This window comes from Drosophila takahashii, chromosome 3L (assembly GCF_030179915.1).
Source record: "Drosophila takahashii strain IR98-3 E-12201 chromosome 3L, DtakHiC1v2, whole genome shotgun sequence".
Lineage (NCBI taxonomy): Eukaryota > Metazoa > Arthropoda > Insecta > Diptera > Drosophilidae > Drosophila > Drosophila takahashii.
In genome coordinates, this window is record NC_091680.1 from 29,772,176 (window position 1) to 29,789,149 (window position 16,974).

General features: G+C 33.6%; 1 protein-coding gene across 2 annotated transcripts in view; it reads left to right on the forward strand.

The window, feature by feature from the left end:
• Positions 1-16,974, forward strand: part of alpha-Cat (catenin alpha) — a 90,163-nt gene that overhangs the window by 36,934 nt on the left and 36,255 nt on the right. Inside the window, exon 7 of one of the 2 annotated variants that reach the window (XM_070215891.1) lies at positions 9,671-9,742. The exons of the other annotated variant lie outside the window; for it this stretch is intronic. Coding sequence (XP_070071992.1) covers positions 9,671-9,742 — 72 coding nt within the window. The remainder of the gene's footprint in view (positions 1-9,670; positions 9,743-16,974) is intronic. 2 annotated transcript variants of the gene reach the window in all.

The following is a 16,974-nucleotide window of genomic DNA, read 5'->3' on the forward strand; positions in this document are numbered from 1 at the left end:
AATTTTGATCATCAGCATAAAAGAGCATAAAGCACAAAGTGCTAAAAACCGAAATTAATTTTATAACTTCTACTTAAGGAGGGATATACATATAGAAATAAAATTTTTTTGTTTCATAAATTGGTAGAATAATTTTTTGAGAATATGTCATGAAAATTTTACCGACAAATTCGAAGTATTTTGAAAGTTTAGCTAGGATGAAGGATGCCGCCATCGTTGTGGAGTTTAATTACTTTCAACGCGTTTTTCTCGAAACCATGTTTTTCCCTAATGTAAAATTGTTTTTAAAGACAAAACTCAAAAAAAATTTGGAAAATAAATTTTTAATTATGCTAAAGTGTTAAGAGAGCTGTTGAGTTTTTTTTTAACATCATAGGTTCAAACAGGTTCTACAATATCTCGATTTAAAATAAATTTGGTTTCATAAAAATCAAATTTATACAGCGACCTGTTCACGATCTGCAGCTGGACTACTGTTTTCTAAGTCTAGCCTGACAAAAAACTTTGCCAAAAAAATGAATAAGGTACATTGAGATTGTGAGCTACAGGTTGGAATATTTTGAAAATGAAAATTTTTTTGTTTTAGGTTTAACGAATTTAACTGACGTCTTACAGTCAAAAGTCGCAAATAAATAGTAAATTTCACATTTTTAATGGTTGCCGATCTTAAGCTCACAATATACTTAATGTATCCCATTCATTTCATCGGCAAAGTTAATGGGTGACATTATTGCTTCAATTTGAAATAATTATCACCTAAATTGATTTAGCGCAACTCGAGATATACAAAAAAACACGATTTTTTGTAATCTTTAAAAATCAATCGCCAAAACGGAAATAACTAAAAAAAAAAAAACACTTTCGTGAAAAATTTGCTTTTTAGCGCTTACATTATTTTTGCAAATATGGCTCGATATATTCCTTTTGGCCATTTGTACCACTAAGCTTCCCAGTAATATCAATATGAACTGTGTGAAACGGGACGTTGGATGGGATGCAATTCAGCTTGAACCTTGCTAGTCGGAGGTTTTGATGGCCTACAGGTAATGCAATTTTCAACGAACTTGCGGACATACTTTGACATTTTGTCAAAGCAGCAATTTTTGCAAGAGTATTTTACCAACCAAAATGCATAATTTCCTCGTGAACATTGTTAACAGCAGGCTTTGAAAGGAATAGGAAGACAGTGAGTTTTCCCATGTCTTTCAATTTTTCTACATAAAGTACCACTACGTAATTCAAAGGTTTTTGCCATATCCTCAGGATGTTATCCATTGCGCAAGTTGGAGACGATGTACTGCTCTAACGCCTGGTCTATACTCAATATCGAACTTAAAAACCTGCATATACTACCACCACCCTTACACTTTAAAGCTTTGAAACAGTTACAATCCGTATACACCGTAAATTGACGACCATGCAAGTAATGACGGAAATACTAATAGAGCCATATACTGCAAGCGGTTCAACTCGGATGAGTGGGGAAATGTGGTTAAATACTCGATCTCTCGAGGCTTGTTCTCCATCTTATGCAATAAAATGGCCCCTTAACCATTAACTCTTGCGTCAGTGTAAAGCTCAATCGGAAAAAGTGGGTTGAATTTAGTGAGGCTTTGTCGTACTTCCTCGTGCTCCGACTTCCACTCGAACAGAACAAATTACCAAAAATGTATATAAAGGACAAATAAGCTGTCTTAGCTGGGTTACAGAATGTGACGGTGCACTATGGGCAAAAAATTCGAAAGTGAGGCATTTTTACATTTTTTTGTTCTTCAGTATTACATAAATGACCTTCTGTGGTTATTTACAATACTTAAAGGAACCTAAAATCCATTTTCAATAAATTTTATTTGGCGTTTTTCGCTATTTTTTCCCTTAAGAAATTCGAAAGTTTGAAATAGGGTCACACGTTTACAAAAAGGGACGAAAAACTTTGTAGTTTTCACACCTCGATTTCTTTGGTTATTGTAAGCCAACCAAAAAAGTTTAAATATGGATACAAAGAGTGAAGGATTGTTAAATAAATTATAAACACTGAATGTTTATTATATGTGCTTTTTGTCCATTTGTTTAATGAGTTGTCGCTCAGTTTTTAGATGACAAATAAGAAATGTATTTTTGCTTTCTGTGGAGTGTAAGATGTGAGTATAGGAGAGTATAGGCAAGGTAAAAATAGGAAGTTATAAACAAAACAATTGCTAATCGAACCCTATCAATACTTTTTGCACGTTTTTGCACGTTATACGTAAAACCTCCATGTTGTAGTTGCATTCGAGTTCTGTCACTACACATTGCTTAATGTTTGTATCGGCAACAACCGGCAACAAACCGCTGTGATGGAATTTGTTTTGCAAACTATGAACGGAATCGAATTAAGCGATAGTCAGCACACAATAGTCAAAAAAAAATTAAGCAGATTGTTGCCTTTTTTAGTCGTAATTTGCCAAAATGTCATAGAATAATAGACAGATTCAAGGAAGAACATTTCCTGCGGCTTTCGTCGAACATGAAAATTTCATTTTTGGAAAAGGGCTTGCCAAGCGACAAACCTGGTCGCAAACTAACTAACTTCTAATGAGGCAGGACCACGATTAAAGCGTAAGGTGGCATCTCAATTGGCGAAAGAAAAAGAAAATTCGATACCATTAATTTGGCATGGTGCTTCTATTTGGCAAAAAATATCAAACAAGAAGATACTTCAGTTTTGTTGCGAAAGGCGTTAAATATGAAATATTTATTAACAAATTCATTTTTTTTATATCCTTGCCTTTAAAAGTAAATATGCGGCGTTGGCGGTTGATGGAGACTTGGTGCAATTCAAAATTTAACAAAAACAGAAATTGTATTACAGTTACCAACACAAACAACATTTTCTTTAAATCCTTGCCTTCAAATGTATATCTGCGGCGTGGGCGTAGGATGAAGATGTGGTCCGATTCAAAAAGCAACAAAAACCGAAATTACATCTTAGCCTTAAAAGTATATAACAAAAATTTTAGATTTGTATCTTTAAAACTGGAGTTTATGCCTCAAGGACTGAATATTTGCCCATAGTGCGGTGGCAGATCAGTCAATGTTATTATTTTCTTTGGATTGCGTTTTATTTCTCCTGTCCTAACTTCAAATAGTCAACACTGGATATAAGAAATGAGCATTTTGTGATGTTTAGGAAAATACGGCTTTAGTAAGGGTTTGCAAAAGTACCTCAAGTTTTTCTAAAGCTTCATCTTTGGTACCTGCTACTACTATTTCGTCGTCCATGTAAACGTAAACATACGAATGAACAAGAACAATTAATATCTCGTTGAAATACGAAAGGGGCATTCCTTAACCCAAATGGCACGGTAACAAACTCATAGTGTCCGCCCGGAGTATCGAACGCTATCGATCGAATTCGGATGAAATGGGATTTGATAAATTCAGCTTGCCATATCTGTGCAGGTTGTTATTTTTCTTCCACGCTCAATCCTTAAGTTCGTCTCTGAACTGTCTTGTTTAGATCAATCGGTCGAATTTCTAACTCTTATATCTTTTAAAATCGAACCAGAATAATTTTGAAGCACTGATATTAGCCTATCCTTATCCAAACCACTTAGATCGGTATCAACATTGGCCAAATCGACAACACAGTCTAAAGTCTGAATTTCTCGCTTAATCAAAGCATCGAATTTGATATAACTATCTTGAACTGGATGGTAAGGAACTTCGAAGGGAATCATCATAAATCAAAACATTAGCCAATATATCATGTATTCTTGGTCCAGACAGCATTAGCGAGACGTCTTCATTGATGAGCGAGTACTCGGGTCCTGAGTCAAAACAAAAATGGAACGACTCACCAATTTGTTGAAAAGTTCCAAGGTTCTTAAATACCGTACACAGGTTACCATCCTAAACATAATTGCTCTTGATCGGCATTGAGCGCTCCTGACGAAGCAAAAATTGCTAGATTTGGAAAAAAATGTTGCTAAAAATGGCTCAAATTTATACAAAAATGGCCACAAAATGGCTAAATATTTAAAATGTTCGTTTTTAACAAAAACACTTATTTATTTAAGAAATAATAAACAAAATACTTAAATTAAAATGAAACATGAATTCTTATCATTGATATATACGTTTATATTAAATTAAAGGATGCTTATAATGCTAGCTCGTCAGCCTCACTTAAGGGGGGAAATGCATATAAAAAACAAAAAAAATTCAATATTTTTTATTATTTAAATTGGTAGTATAACTCTTTAAGAATGTGTCATGAAAGTTTCAGGAAGAAATTCTAACTATTTTTTAACTTATACCAGGATGACGGCACCCATCTTCCTTGTGCAGTAGATATATTTCATTACTTTAAATGCGTTTTTCTCGAAACCACGTTTTCGCCAGCTGCGGATCGTGTATCTCAAAAAGTAATGGTTCGATCATTCTGCTGCTTTTACAGAAATGTTTGTAATGAAATTGCAGACTGTCTGAACCTACTTAATGTAGACATTTGCAAGTGTAAATATTTTTTTTAAGGCAAAAACAACAAAAAAATATATGCAAAAAATTGTATTTGACTTCGAAAGGGTGCCAATTCCAGAGTATTGAGATATTCTATGTAATTTAGGTTCAGACAGTTTCTACATTGATTTAGTTTCATAAAAATCGGATCTACACAGCGACCTGTGGACGATCCGCAGCTGGCCTACTTTTTTTTTTTAATATAGCCTGGCAAAAAATTCCCATGGCCGCCATTTTGAAAAAAAAATTGGTAAAAATTATGTAAGAACAGTGTATGTTAGTTACAAGTTACGAGATCCCATCACAATTCCTTATTAGTTAAAAAAATCACGAAAAACATGAACAAATTGCAATTCTATATGTATCTCCCCCCTTAAATCCGCGTACTTCTCATTGCCAGTAGTTTGGGTTAAGTACTCATCAGGCAAATCATTATTATGGCAACATTCCATGTAAGGTGTGTTTCAAAATTATACGACACCAACACACTTATTTTTGGAAAATTTGTGGCGTTGTTGTTGTTTATAGAAAGCGAAACATTTAAATGCAGATTGAAAGAACAATGTATGATGTGTACGAAAAAAAATACCACGCGTTTTTGATCCTCTTTTTAAGGATTTACAGCTATCTTTTCGAAATATAGTCTATTTTTCGGCTATGTGCGATCGTTTCATAATACGACACCATCGATTTTTCCCGGTTCCAATGATCAAACTTGACCGAAATTTTTTTTCTGGTTAAATATAAACTAAAAGGTTCCATTTTGAGAGTAATCCAGCCAAAGGTCCTTTCAATCTTCAACCAATACATAAATATTGAATATGTCTCTCTACACCTTAAAAAAGTAGTTTTTCGAAGTCATATCCCTCAATTCATCTTAACTTTTTTCTGGTTAATATTCTTAGCACTTTTGAATCAAATAAAAATCCCTTTCAGTTTATTACATGCACGAAACAGACCTAAAAAATCATTTTTTATAAACTGCCCTTTTGGAACAAAACCTGTTTTATTCCAAAAATATTTGATTTTGGCCGTCACTTTTTGTCAAAATGCAAAAATTGGTTCTTCAAAACCTTAATAAACTTTCCACATTTCACGATTGGAACATTTGAAATGCGATCCCCAGTCTGCGACACTTTAAAGTTTTTTCGAAATTTTTTCATACGAATTTGAGTATTTTTTCCATGGGATGAAGAACAAATTTTTGCATTTTGACAGGAAGTATCGCCTAAAATTAAATATTTTTGGAATAAAACAGTTTGGTTCCAAAAGGGCAATTCTTTAAAAAATAATTTTTGAGGTCTGTTGGACGTAATACACTGAACAGGATTCTTATATGATTCAAAAGTGTTAAGAATATTGACCAGACAAAAGTTAAGACAAATTGGGGGATATGACTTCGAAAAAAAAATTTTTTTAAGGTGTAGAGAGAAATGTTCAATATTTATGTATGTGCCGAAGATTAGAAGGATCAAAGATCCAGCCCAAAGCTGGATTACTCTCAAAATCGAATCTTTTAGTTTATATTTAACCAGAAAAAAAAGTTCGGGTAATTTTGATCATTGGAACCGGAAAAAATCAATGGTGTCGTATAATTATGAATCACCTTAAAATTAAGATTTTGTTATAAGTTATGCCACGGAGGCAAATATTATATTGTTTTCACATGAAATTCTTTGTTTTGTTATAACGATTAAATACAAACACAATCATCTTAATACGACTTTTAATAAAAAAATATTTAAGAAATTTATGATGTCGTATAATTTTGAAACACACCTTATGTGTAAATTAAAATATTAAAAGTTTAATATGTTGTGTTTGTATTTCTATTATAATTATTGAAATTATAAACTTACCTTATGCACAATATCGAATTTAAGGTTTTTTGTTCATGGAGTTGCGTAATTTGTTCTTAACAATATTCATCTGAGACAATATCATCTCGACGACAACGCACAGTAAAAGAGAAACTCTTTCAAGAGTTTCGAACTCTTTCGAACCACTGAGTAAAATACGAGTTTCGATAACTTTGTGAACCATTATTAATTGTAATTTGTGCAATCAATTTCAAAAAGGCATAAAAAAGCAAAAAAAAAAGTAAAAAATTGGTTGTCTTGTAATTAAATGGCTAAAATAGCTATAAAGAAATTAAAAATGGCTAGTTTAGTGGCTGATAGTATTTAAAAAAAAAGAATGGCAAATTTTTTTTAAAGTGGCTAGAAATAGCCACTAAATGGCTGCGGCTCGGTCCAGCATCAAAAAAAAAAAGGCTTTCAACTTCTGTTGTAACTCGTATTGACTTCTGTAGTAAAAGACAAAGGTCGCAATCGCTTGTCCAATGTCCAAAGCAACAGAACCGGCACTTTGCTCTACCGACAGTGACTGCCACCTGGACGGTAGGGATGTTACAACTCTGTTTCTATACAGCGCACTATGGGAAAAAAGTCTATTTTTTTTGGCATAAACTCTAGTTTTAGAGATACAATTTAGAAATTTTGTATATATACTATTAAGATAAAGCTGTAATTTCGGTTTTTGTTGCTTTTTGAATCGGACCATTGTTTTCATCCACCGCCCACGCCGCATATTCAAATTAATTGGCAGGGATTTTAAAAAATTTGTATTTGTATTGGTAAGACGGTAAAATAATTTCGGTTTACGTTAATTTTAAAAATTTGTCAAAAAAAAAAATTGGTGTCATGTACAAGAAAAGTGAAATATTATCTTAGAGCAGATGCCAATTTTAGCTTTAACGGGGGTCCAGCTTCTTTATATTTGAGTCCTTTGCAGCCAGGATTTTCACTTGACTTGTCCCTTTCCATGAATTCAATTTTTAAGATTAATGAAAGCCACTTAGATTGTTTTTTTATTTAAAAAAATATTTTTTTTATGTTTATAAGTTGCTGGATTTAAGTCATTTTTTTTAAGAAACGTGCAAAAAGTTGCAAAAATGATTAGTTTTGCGATATTAAGGATACATTTTGTAATAACTTTGCGTTTTTACCTTATTGCAACTTTGTGCCATTTATAAGTTGTACACCACGGAACACAAACAAACTTGTTAGTTTTAAGCTAAAAAGATACGAATTTAAAACAGTTCACAGTTGGACAACAAGCCACAATAATCAAAACATGTAATCTAAAATACATTTATAAATACCTTTGCTACGATTTGACATGATCAGAAATAATAAACCATTTTGTTGCTCCACAAAATAAGCACTGAAAGTTTGCAAAGATTTTTCACTAATTTACGCACACAACAAAGTCAATCAAACAGCTGACTTTGTTCGTTTATCAACCTTATAGTGTTGCTAGTAAAAAATCTTAGATAACTGTTCTTGGCTAATTAGGGTATGTAAATTCACAAAATATATTTTATTTTTAAAAATAATTTGTAAAATAAGTTGATTTTATGCCAAAAAAAATTGACTTTTTTCCCATAGTGCAGCGGTATAGATTGTCTCTCTGTTAGGCGACTATTCAGCAGATTCATAACAGTTGCACCCAAGGTCTCCGTTCCGGCGAAATACTAAAGGAACAGCATCCTGAACTGCATCCATGTGATCCCAGAGTAGACCGTTTGTGCAAGCCAATCAGACGCTCTTCCTTCCAAGGACCGACTGAGAGCCATCACGAGAGCGCTGCCTTCTAGACTGTTCAGCGTTTGCACGATAAAAGTAAAAAGTATGCGTACAAATATTTTCCGCAACTTTAAAGCTTAAAAAAAGTTTAAAAAAAATTCGTAAAAATTAATTTTAACTTTTACGTTTAGTACACATATTAAGCTTTAATTTGACGTAACTCATTAATTTCTAGCACTTATACTTTTCCTTATATAAACAAAAATGTAAAAAAAGCCGGATCATGCATAAAGGGGTGTTTTCTTTTTTTAGAGGTATAGAACCACTTTTTAGTTTTCACTAAGTTTAAAAAAAAAAATTAAACTCGAATTTTTCAAAAATTTTTTTGATGGACAGATATGTCCTCGATGAGTCCACTTTCAGAATTTCGATAAAGTCAAAACTTTAGAAGATATACCACTTTTAAGTTCTTTTTAAGAAAAAAATTGGTTAGAAATTTTCTCTTAAAAGTAGTCAATTAGATTGCACACTTCTTAAAGTAATTAATCCACCAGCAGTCAATTATTGGACACCTTTTCTCACCTTAAGATTAACGTAGTTTGATTCGACATGGGTTATGCAAACAGGTAAATTCAACATCCAAATTTCTGAATGGAGAATTTGAGCAGGTAAATATTTTTAAACCTGAATGGCTAGTCTGTTTTTGGGGTTTGCAATGTCGTTACCTGTGAGAAAGGGTAAAGATTTTTTAGGATACTTTTTAGGGGTTTTACGTAACAGGTATATACCGCAAACCTGCTTCAATTTTAACCCTGAAACACTTGTCTCGATTTGGAAATCGCTTTCCTCCTCGAATCTCATAATAGGTATAAAAAAGGGCGCCCAGAAAGCACCATTGGTCTATTTTTGTGTGAAAAGTGAAGTGAAAAGTTGTGCGCGATTTTTGAAAACGCTTGCAGTGTACCAGAACTATTGTGAATCGTGAAATAAAGCAAAGTGGCATTGTACGAAATTCTGCGTTTTGTGTTTGTGCATCCTTGTTAATTTTGTTAAGAGTCTTTTTTAAGACTTGCAAAATTTTCAAGTTTGATTAGTGATTTTATAAATTTAAAATTGTTTTGATACCAGAATTTCTTGCTGTGTCATAAGTGTTGGTGCATAAGTGTGATCAGTGTTGTGAATATTCCTTCGTTTTGTTCCACAAGAAATACGAGTGAAGTGGCGTTGCGCAAAACTCTGAGATCTTCCCTGTCATTGTGTATTTTGTTTTCCGAATTCTTTGAATTTAGTTTACAGTCTTTTTAAAGACTTGCGATTTTCAAATTTGTTCTTTAAATTTTCCACATTTATTTGATTTTATTCTTTACATTGCGCTTGCTTGTGATATTTGTTTACATTCGTTTTAAAACTTGAGAATTTTTTAAATTTAAAATCATTTTTTCTTCAGAATATTTACAACTTTGTGAGTTTAGATTAAAAAATTGCGACTTTTTTTTGTCTCTTTGAGATTTCTTTTAAATACGCGATTAAATATAAATTTACTGATTCCGTTTTTTTAACTTTTAATAACTTCCCGATTTCAGAATTTGTCAAATTTGCTGTTTTTACAGTGTAGTGCGATAAAAAGAAAATTACTGGACTACAACTGGAAAACTGCAAGTATACCACATACACTTCTTTATATATATATTACTTTTAACACATATATAAGTTTTTTAAAGACTTATTCTTAATAATAAAATAAGTTTAATTTTTATTATTTTAATTAAGTTGTCTTTTAATTTATTTTTTTCTCTTTAAATTCATAAACAAAAACGACTAAAAAATATACAAGTAAAAATAGATCTATTAATAAATATATTTTTGATTTAAAACAAAGTATTGTAAGAATATAATTTATTCTTTTCATGTTTTTGTATTTAAGCAATTAAGAGTTAACTGCGTTAACTTATTTATATATCCATTTCGTCGCGAAGGATTTTTCAATTTTGTTTTTTAGCAATTAAGAGTTAACTGCGTTAACTTATTTATATATCCATTTCGTCGCGAAGGATATTACAATTTTGTATTTAAGGGGTTATATACCTTTTTAAAAAAAAAAAACGAAATTTTTTTTTTGCTGAATCCTAAAGTATATCCCTTAGAGAACATCTTCCCAAATTTTCATACAGATCCGAATAATAGTTCGATAGGGAAACAGCGTTTTGACGCGCTCGACTTCAATAGTTGCAACGTCAACGTAAAACTTTGAATGCATTTATCTCAAAGTCGTGTTTTTCCAAAAGTCCCTTCGCTGTGACCACGATTGCGCAAGAACTATTTGATCGATCTTCTTTAATTTTTTTTTAAATTATTCGTAATGATTGTGCCGAGTTCGTGAACGATTAAGTTTTTATGCGCCAATTTTAATTTCGCAGATCAGAATTTTTTAATAAAATTTTTAGAACTTGAAAAATCAACTTTTTGGAAAAATGGTTACTGTATGCAGAAAAAAGGAAATATTCTTAAAAGTAATCGTTCACAATACTAATACTAACTAAAAATTTTTGGTTTTTTGATCAGTTGACCTGCTGGACTTCCATCGTGGTCACCGCAAGCCGCTATAAAAAAAAAGGGTTCCGAAAGAATTGCCATAACTTCGTAAATTATTCATATTTTTTCAAGAACAAAGGCTTGTAGTTTCGATAAGAACATGTACTATCAATAAATAATAACTTAACTGTCATAAAATAATTGCTACACACCAAAAAAAAAATCCAAAGTTCCCTCAATTTTTCGCTCAAAGAAGGTATAAGGTATTAAGCAATTAAGAGTTAACTGCGTTAACTTATTTATATATCCATTTCGTCGCGAAGGATATTACAATTTAGTTAAGGTATACTAATATTACTTAACCTTTAAAATTTATTTGATGTACAGTGAAAACATACAAACAGTATTTAAAAACAGTTTAAACATAGCAAAGAGTGAAGTGAATAATTAAATTATCTAACACGATGCCACCCAAACCAGTTGATGTCACCACCATAGTGAATGCACTTTGTAATGTTAATATTTTTACCGAAAACGGAACTCTGAAGCCGAGAAGTGACGATGTTTGGATAGAGGCCAGCAATAATTTGCAGGGAACAATCAGTGCCAGGGCCCTAAATTTATATGCCCGAGTTAATCGATATAATATACTGACTACTGTGAAACAAAGATGTGAGGCGAATAACACTGCGAATAACAGCACCTTAAATTCCACGGCACCTGAAGATGATCCAGAGTACGAGATAAGCGAACTATCGAAAAATGGACCTCTGCCCATTCTTTACTTGAACCTGCAGTTGGATGAAGAGGCATGGAGATCAATTGCCCCTAAGGCGCAACAGAGAAAGGATTTGCGACAAGGAACTATCTACAACCTAACTGGAGGGATATTATAGCCAAGTGCGTGTATGAAAAAGTGCCACTTCCTTGTGCGTTTAATTTTAAGAAGGCCAAAATTTCGGACAAAGTGGACAATATATGGCTAAAGATAGAAGACATTGCCTTGTGGAACCCGAAGAGCAGTGCGGTATCTCGATTTCCGTTTCGGTACCAGACACACGAAGAATTCCACCTAACATAACGGTGCACAGGATCCAGACGAATTGAAATCGGGGAAGTTAATTTTAAAAAAAGCAGCATTATGGAGAAAGGAAGCAACCAAGGACATGAAAGATGACGACCCAGAGCCGAGCTACATCCCGAAGCTACCAACTCTGCGAAAACTTCGTGAAGAGGCAACTAAACGGCACCTAGGAATCACCAAGGATCGTGATCCAATTTCAAGCTTATACCTCAAGAAGTATGAAGGTGAATTGGCTGGCTGCATCCTTGATATCGGACTGGACGAATTTTTCTGTATTTACTGCACAGGAGCCCAGCTAAAAACATATACCTCAAGGATACGAAGCGTAAACAAAAGGGCATAGGGGAACAAGCCTGGGAAAACTGCCCCAGGCGGTATTGCAACATTTTGGATGAGGATTGGTAGATAGGAACCTAATGGATACGAATTCCAATTTTCAAATATTTTGATCCGCTGGTTTACGAGTAATCTGCCGCAACTAAGGAACATATCACTTGATGTATCTTCCCTTCGGTGGTTCTTAAGAAATCTTTTTTGATGCCAATAATTTTTGAGTTAACCTTCAAGAATGTCAGCCAATCTTTGGATTTTTACCATTCTTAAAAGCTAACAAAAATTTAGAATCACATAATTAAAGTATTTGTTGGTCATCCATGCTCAAAGGATTTCTTATGAAATCTCTGTCCAGGGACAGACTTTACTCTTACTTTACTCTTTGATAATAATTCTGGTCTTAGAACTAACTATTTACAAGCCAAATATATTTTATTAACTCTATTCCTACCCTTCCAGAAATAAATTCTTCAGTTTTTTGTTTGTTTAACACTGTTGCACCACTCGAAAAGTATGAATTTTTTATATGAAGTAGATGGTTACACACAAACTGTAAAAAATTGGCGGTGTTGTCAGACTTGGAAAGTCTTGAACCAATTTTTTTAAAATTTGAATCGCGATTTTTGTTAGCTTATAAGAATGGTAAAAATCCAAAGATTGGCTGACATTCTTGAAGGTTAACTCAAAAATTATTGGCATCAAAAAAGTTTTCTCAAGAACCACCGAAGGGAAGATACATCAAGTGATATGTTCTTTAGTTGCGGCAGATTACTCGTAAACCAGTGGATAAAAATATTTGAAAATTGGAATACTTATCCATTAGATTCCTATCTACCAATCCTCATCCAAAATGTTACCGCCTGGGGCAGTTTTCCCAGGCTTGTTCCCCTATGCCCTTTCGGTCGACGCTACTGGAAGCGTTGTTTTACCGATTGTAAAACCGAATGGAGCTTCAAGCTACGTATTTGTATACCAAATTGTTATGGAGGGAGACGACAGCATATTTCCAGTCTTCCAAATGCTGTCGGCGAAGCATGATACTGCCAGCATCCAATTTTGGCTGAGCAGGTTTATTAGTAAATCGGGACACTTTCCACTGGAGGTCGTGTCCGATTTTTCGTTGGCTCTGCTTAACAGAATAAGCTTGAGCTTCAATGAATGCCGACTAAACACTTATATTTCCAAATGTTTTAAAACCCTTTCATCGGAGGAACGGACTGAGCCGCCGCGTTGCTTCATTCGGCTTGATATCGCCCACCTTATTAAAATGATGTGCCGGAAAAACGTTTTTAAAGGAAAATTGCCGAACGTAAAGGATTTTTTTATTAGATGCATTGGAGTGGCGACGACATGCGAAACGAAGGAGGCCTTCGAATTGAGCGAATCCTCTGGAGAAGATGAATCAGGAGATTTTCTTTCCAGCCACAGAAATGAAAAGTATCTCCTAACCCGAATAGCCACATTTACTGCTCTGGACCATGATGAAAATGGGGAAATTTTATATTTACCGGTAGAATCGGAGGAAATTGACGGAGATGTGTCGGATTTCATCTCCAATATTAAAAACAATGCCGAAGATGAAGCGTCAAAGTGCAATTCAGCAAAATGCCGGCCAAACCCCTATTACTTGCCGGAATTGATGCCACCTCTAATAAAATTGTGTCAGTACTTTATATTATGGACCAATGTAATGAAAGACAAATTCTCTTCGAAATATGATGTCGGCTCTTCAGCATTGGTGGAAGCTTATTTCAAGGATCTAAAAAAAACACGGACATGAGTATATTCCACCGACCAGTGCGTGCAGATAAATTCGTGGTGCAACATATACGCTGCATCGAAGCTGTGTGCAAATTGGAACGTGCCGCCATGAAGCAAAAAAACTTAAAAGTTCCGGAATTTATAAAAGAGCAACAAATTCAAAAAAAATCCGAGAAGAAAAAGGAGTCCTGGAGGATATTTCTGAAAAAAGCGACGTGGAATACCTTTTAAAAGAGGAAAACTGGAAGGTAAAGAACAACACAAAAAATCCATCAGATTGTAATGTCAAAGAGGGAATTTCTGCCAGCCTCTACTGCGAAAGAGGTCTGATTTTAATGTCTTTTTTTTAAGGAAAAAAACAACACCGTACTGTGCCACACAAATATCGGAGCATTTATTTACCAAGCTCTGAATGGAATACCGAGCGCAACAAGCCGTCGATTACATAAAGAAGGTGCCACAAAAGAGTGCGAGAAGCACACATCAATACACCAACGTCTGGAGCTAATGGATTCAGAAAAGGTCAAGGATCTCGGCGTTGCTCACCTTTGTGGACGAATTTTTTGAAGCATCCGAAGAAATATGCAGAAGATGCTACGGAGAAGAGATCGTTGAAAGAGATCCAGGTCCTCATGTCATAATAGACATAGAATTTGCGACGCATAGTGCCTTTCATCAAAAATCCACAGCCGGCTCAACAGGATCTGCAACATTGCTCCAGATACCACAGGAAATAGTAATACAGAATAGAAAATACATTCTGAGTGGTGCCATTGAGTACCTTCTAGCGGCAGGAAATGGAATTGGGCACTACATTTCTTATTGCCGCAGACTAACAGGATATTGGGAAGTTCACGACGATATGTGCCGACCATGGAAAAGATTCACGGCTTCTACCACGAAAATGATTATCCATATACTTGTATATACGCAGACCGAATAATATGTATTGTACAACCCTAGTCAAAAGTATTTTCACAAATTTGAATGTTAACTGTACTCATATTTTGAACTTAAAATATAAACATTTTGGCACCTATGGAAAGAGCACTTCAATTCCGTTTAAATGACACAAAAATTTTCTTAACCCATTAAGCACCCTTTAAAAAGTGGGCAAATTAGACAATTTTTTTCGAAAGTCAAATTTTCAACTTTTTTTCTGGGGCTTAGAACAAAAATGTTTTGATGCAAAGTTGTTCCCCAATCAAAATTAATAATAACTGCAAAAAAAATTTTAAAAATATTTTTCCTTGTATTTTTTATGATTATTTGAAAATAGCTTTTTTTGCCGCTTTTTCTTCCTTTTCAAAAAATCATAAAAAATACAAGGAAAAATATTTTGAAAATTTTTTTTGCAGTTATTATTAATTTGGATTGGGGAACAACTTTGCATCAAAACATTTTTGTTTTAAGCCCCAGGAAAAAAGTTGAAAATTTGACTTTCACAAAATTTGCTCACTTTTCAAAGGGGTCTTAATGGGTTAAGAAAATTTTTGTGTCATTTCAACGGAATTGAAGTGCTCTTTCTATAGGTGCCAAAAGTTTATATTATAAGTTCAAAATATAAGTACAGTTAACATTAACATTTGTGAAAATACTTTTGACCACCCCTGTATATTAATTTAAAATTCGAATTTCGTACAATTATTGTTAAGATAATTCATTGTTATTTTTTTGAAAAAAAAATGTTATTTTGTTTAAGAAAATTGTTGTTTTGATTTAAAAAAAATAAATTGTTATAAAGTTTACGAAATTTGTTTTTTTTTGTGGGAAGCTAAACTAAAGTGTTTGGTTTTAAGGGATGAAAATTAAAAAAGAAGAGATTGACAGTAGTTTCTTATTTTTATACCCTTGTAGAGGGTATTATAATTTCAGTCAGATGTTTGCAACGCAGTGAAGGAGACGTTTCCGACCACATAAAGTATATATATTCTTGATCAGCATCACTAGACGAGTCGATCTAGCCATGTCCGTCTGTCCGTCTGTCCGTCTGTCCGTCGGTCCGTCTGTCCGTCTGTCCGTCTGTCCGTTTCTATGCGAACTAGTCTCTCAGTTTTAAAGATATCGCGATGAAACTTTCCCGAAAGTCTTCTTTCTATTGCAGGTAGTACATATGTCGGAGCGAGCCGAATCGGACCACTATATCTTAAGGAAGAAAATAAGAAAATTCATTGTTACTTTGTAGGAAGTAGGCGTTTTAATTCTTGACTCTTTAAAAACAAAATTCAAAAATAGAAACGCTGAATCTGGAATCCCTGGAACTGCACCGAGTGAGCATTACTTTATCTGCAAGGGTATATAAGCTTCGGCTGGCCGAAGGTAGCTTCCTTTCTTGTTAAATATTTACTTTTAAGAGATTTTTTATTATTTGTAAGTGGTGGCCGAAAATTGTTTACAACACAAGTGGACTCATCGAGGACATATCTGTCCACCAAAAAAAATTTTGAAAAATTCGAGTTTAATTTATTTGAAATTTAGTGAAAACTTAAAACATGTATATCTTCCAAAGTTTTGACTTTATCCAAATTCTGAAAGGTGGACACAAGTGGACTCATCGAAGACTTACCTGTCCACCAAAAAAATTTTGAAAAATTCAAATTTTAATTTTTTTTTTAAATTCAGTGAAAACTCAAAAGTGGTATATCTTCCAAAGTTTTAACTTTTTCAAAATTCGGAAAGGTGGACTCATCGAAGACTTATCTGTCCACCAAAAAAATTTTGAAAAATTCAAATTTTTGATTTTCGAAAATTTTTGAAATTTCATATTTTTGAAACTGGACGTGGACAAAAAAAACTAAATGGTGGACACAAGTGGACACATAATGGACAAACGATTCCCGTATTCAAATTTCAAAAATTTCATTTTACCCAACCCAGCTTCTCTGAGCTAAATTTGTGCATGCTCGCACTCACACAAACGCAATGCGTTCTTTCATTGTATGCCCACCGGGAAAGTGAGAAGGTGTGTTGAAAACGCGATTTGTTTAGGCCAATAAGTGTCAAGCAGGTCCTTCCATAATTTCTTTTTTTTTACTCCGCGATTAAGATTTGAGTTCATCTTCACATTCTAATGGATAAATGAATTAAAAACTGAAAGGATTTTGAAATATAAATACATTTTTGATTTAACTAAAGAAATGACCCACGAATTCAGCTCATCCAGAGCTGTCGAGAGCT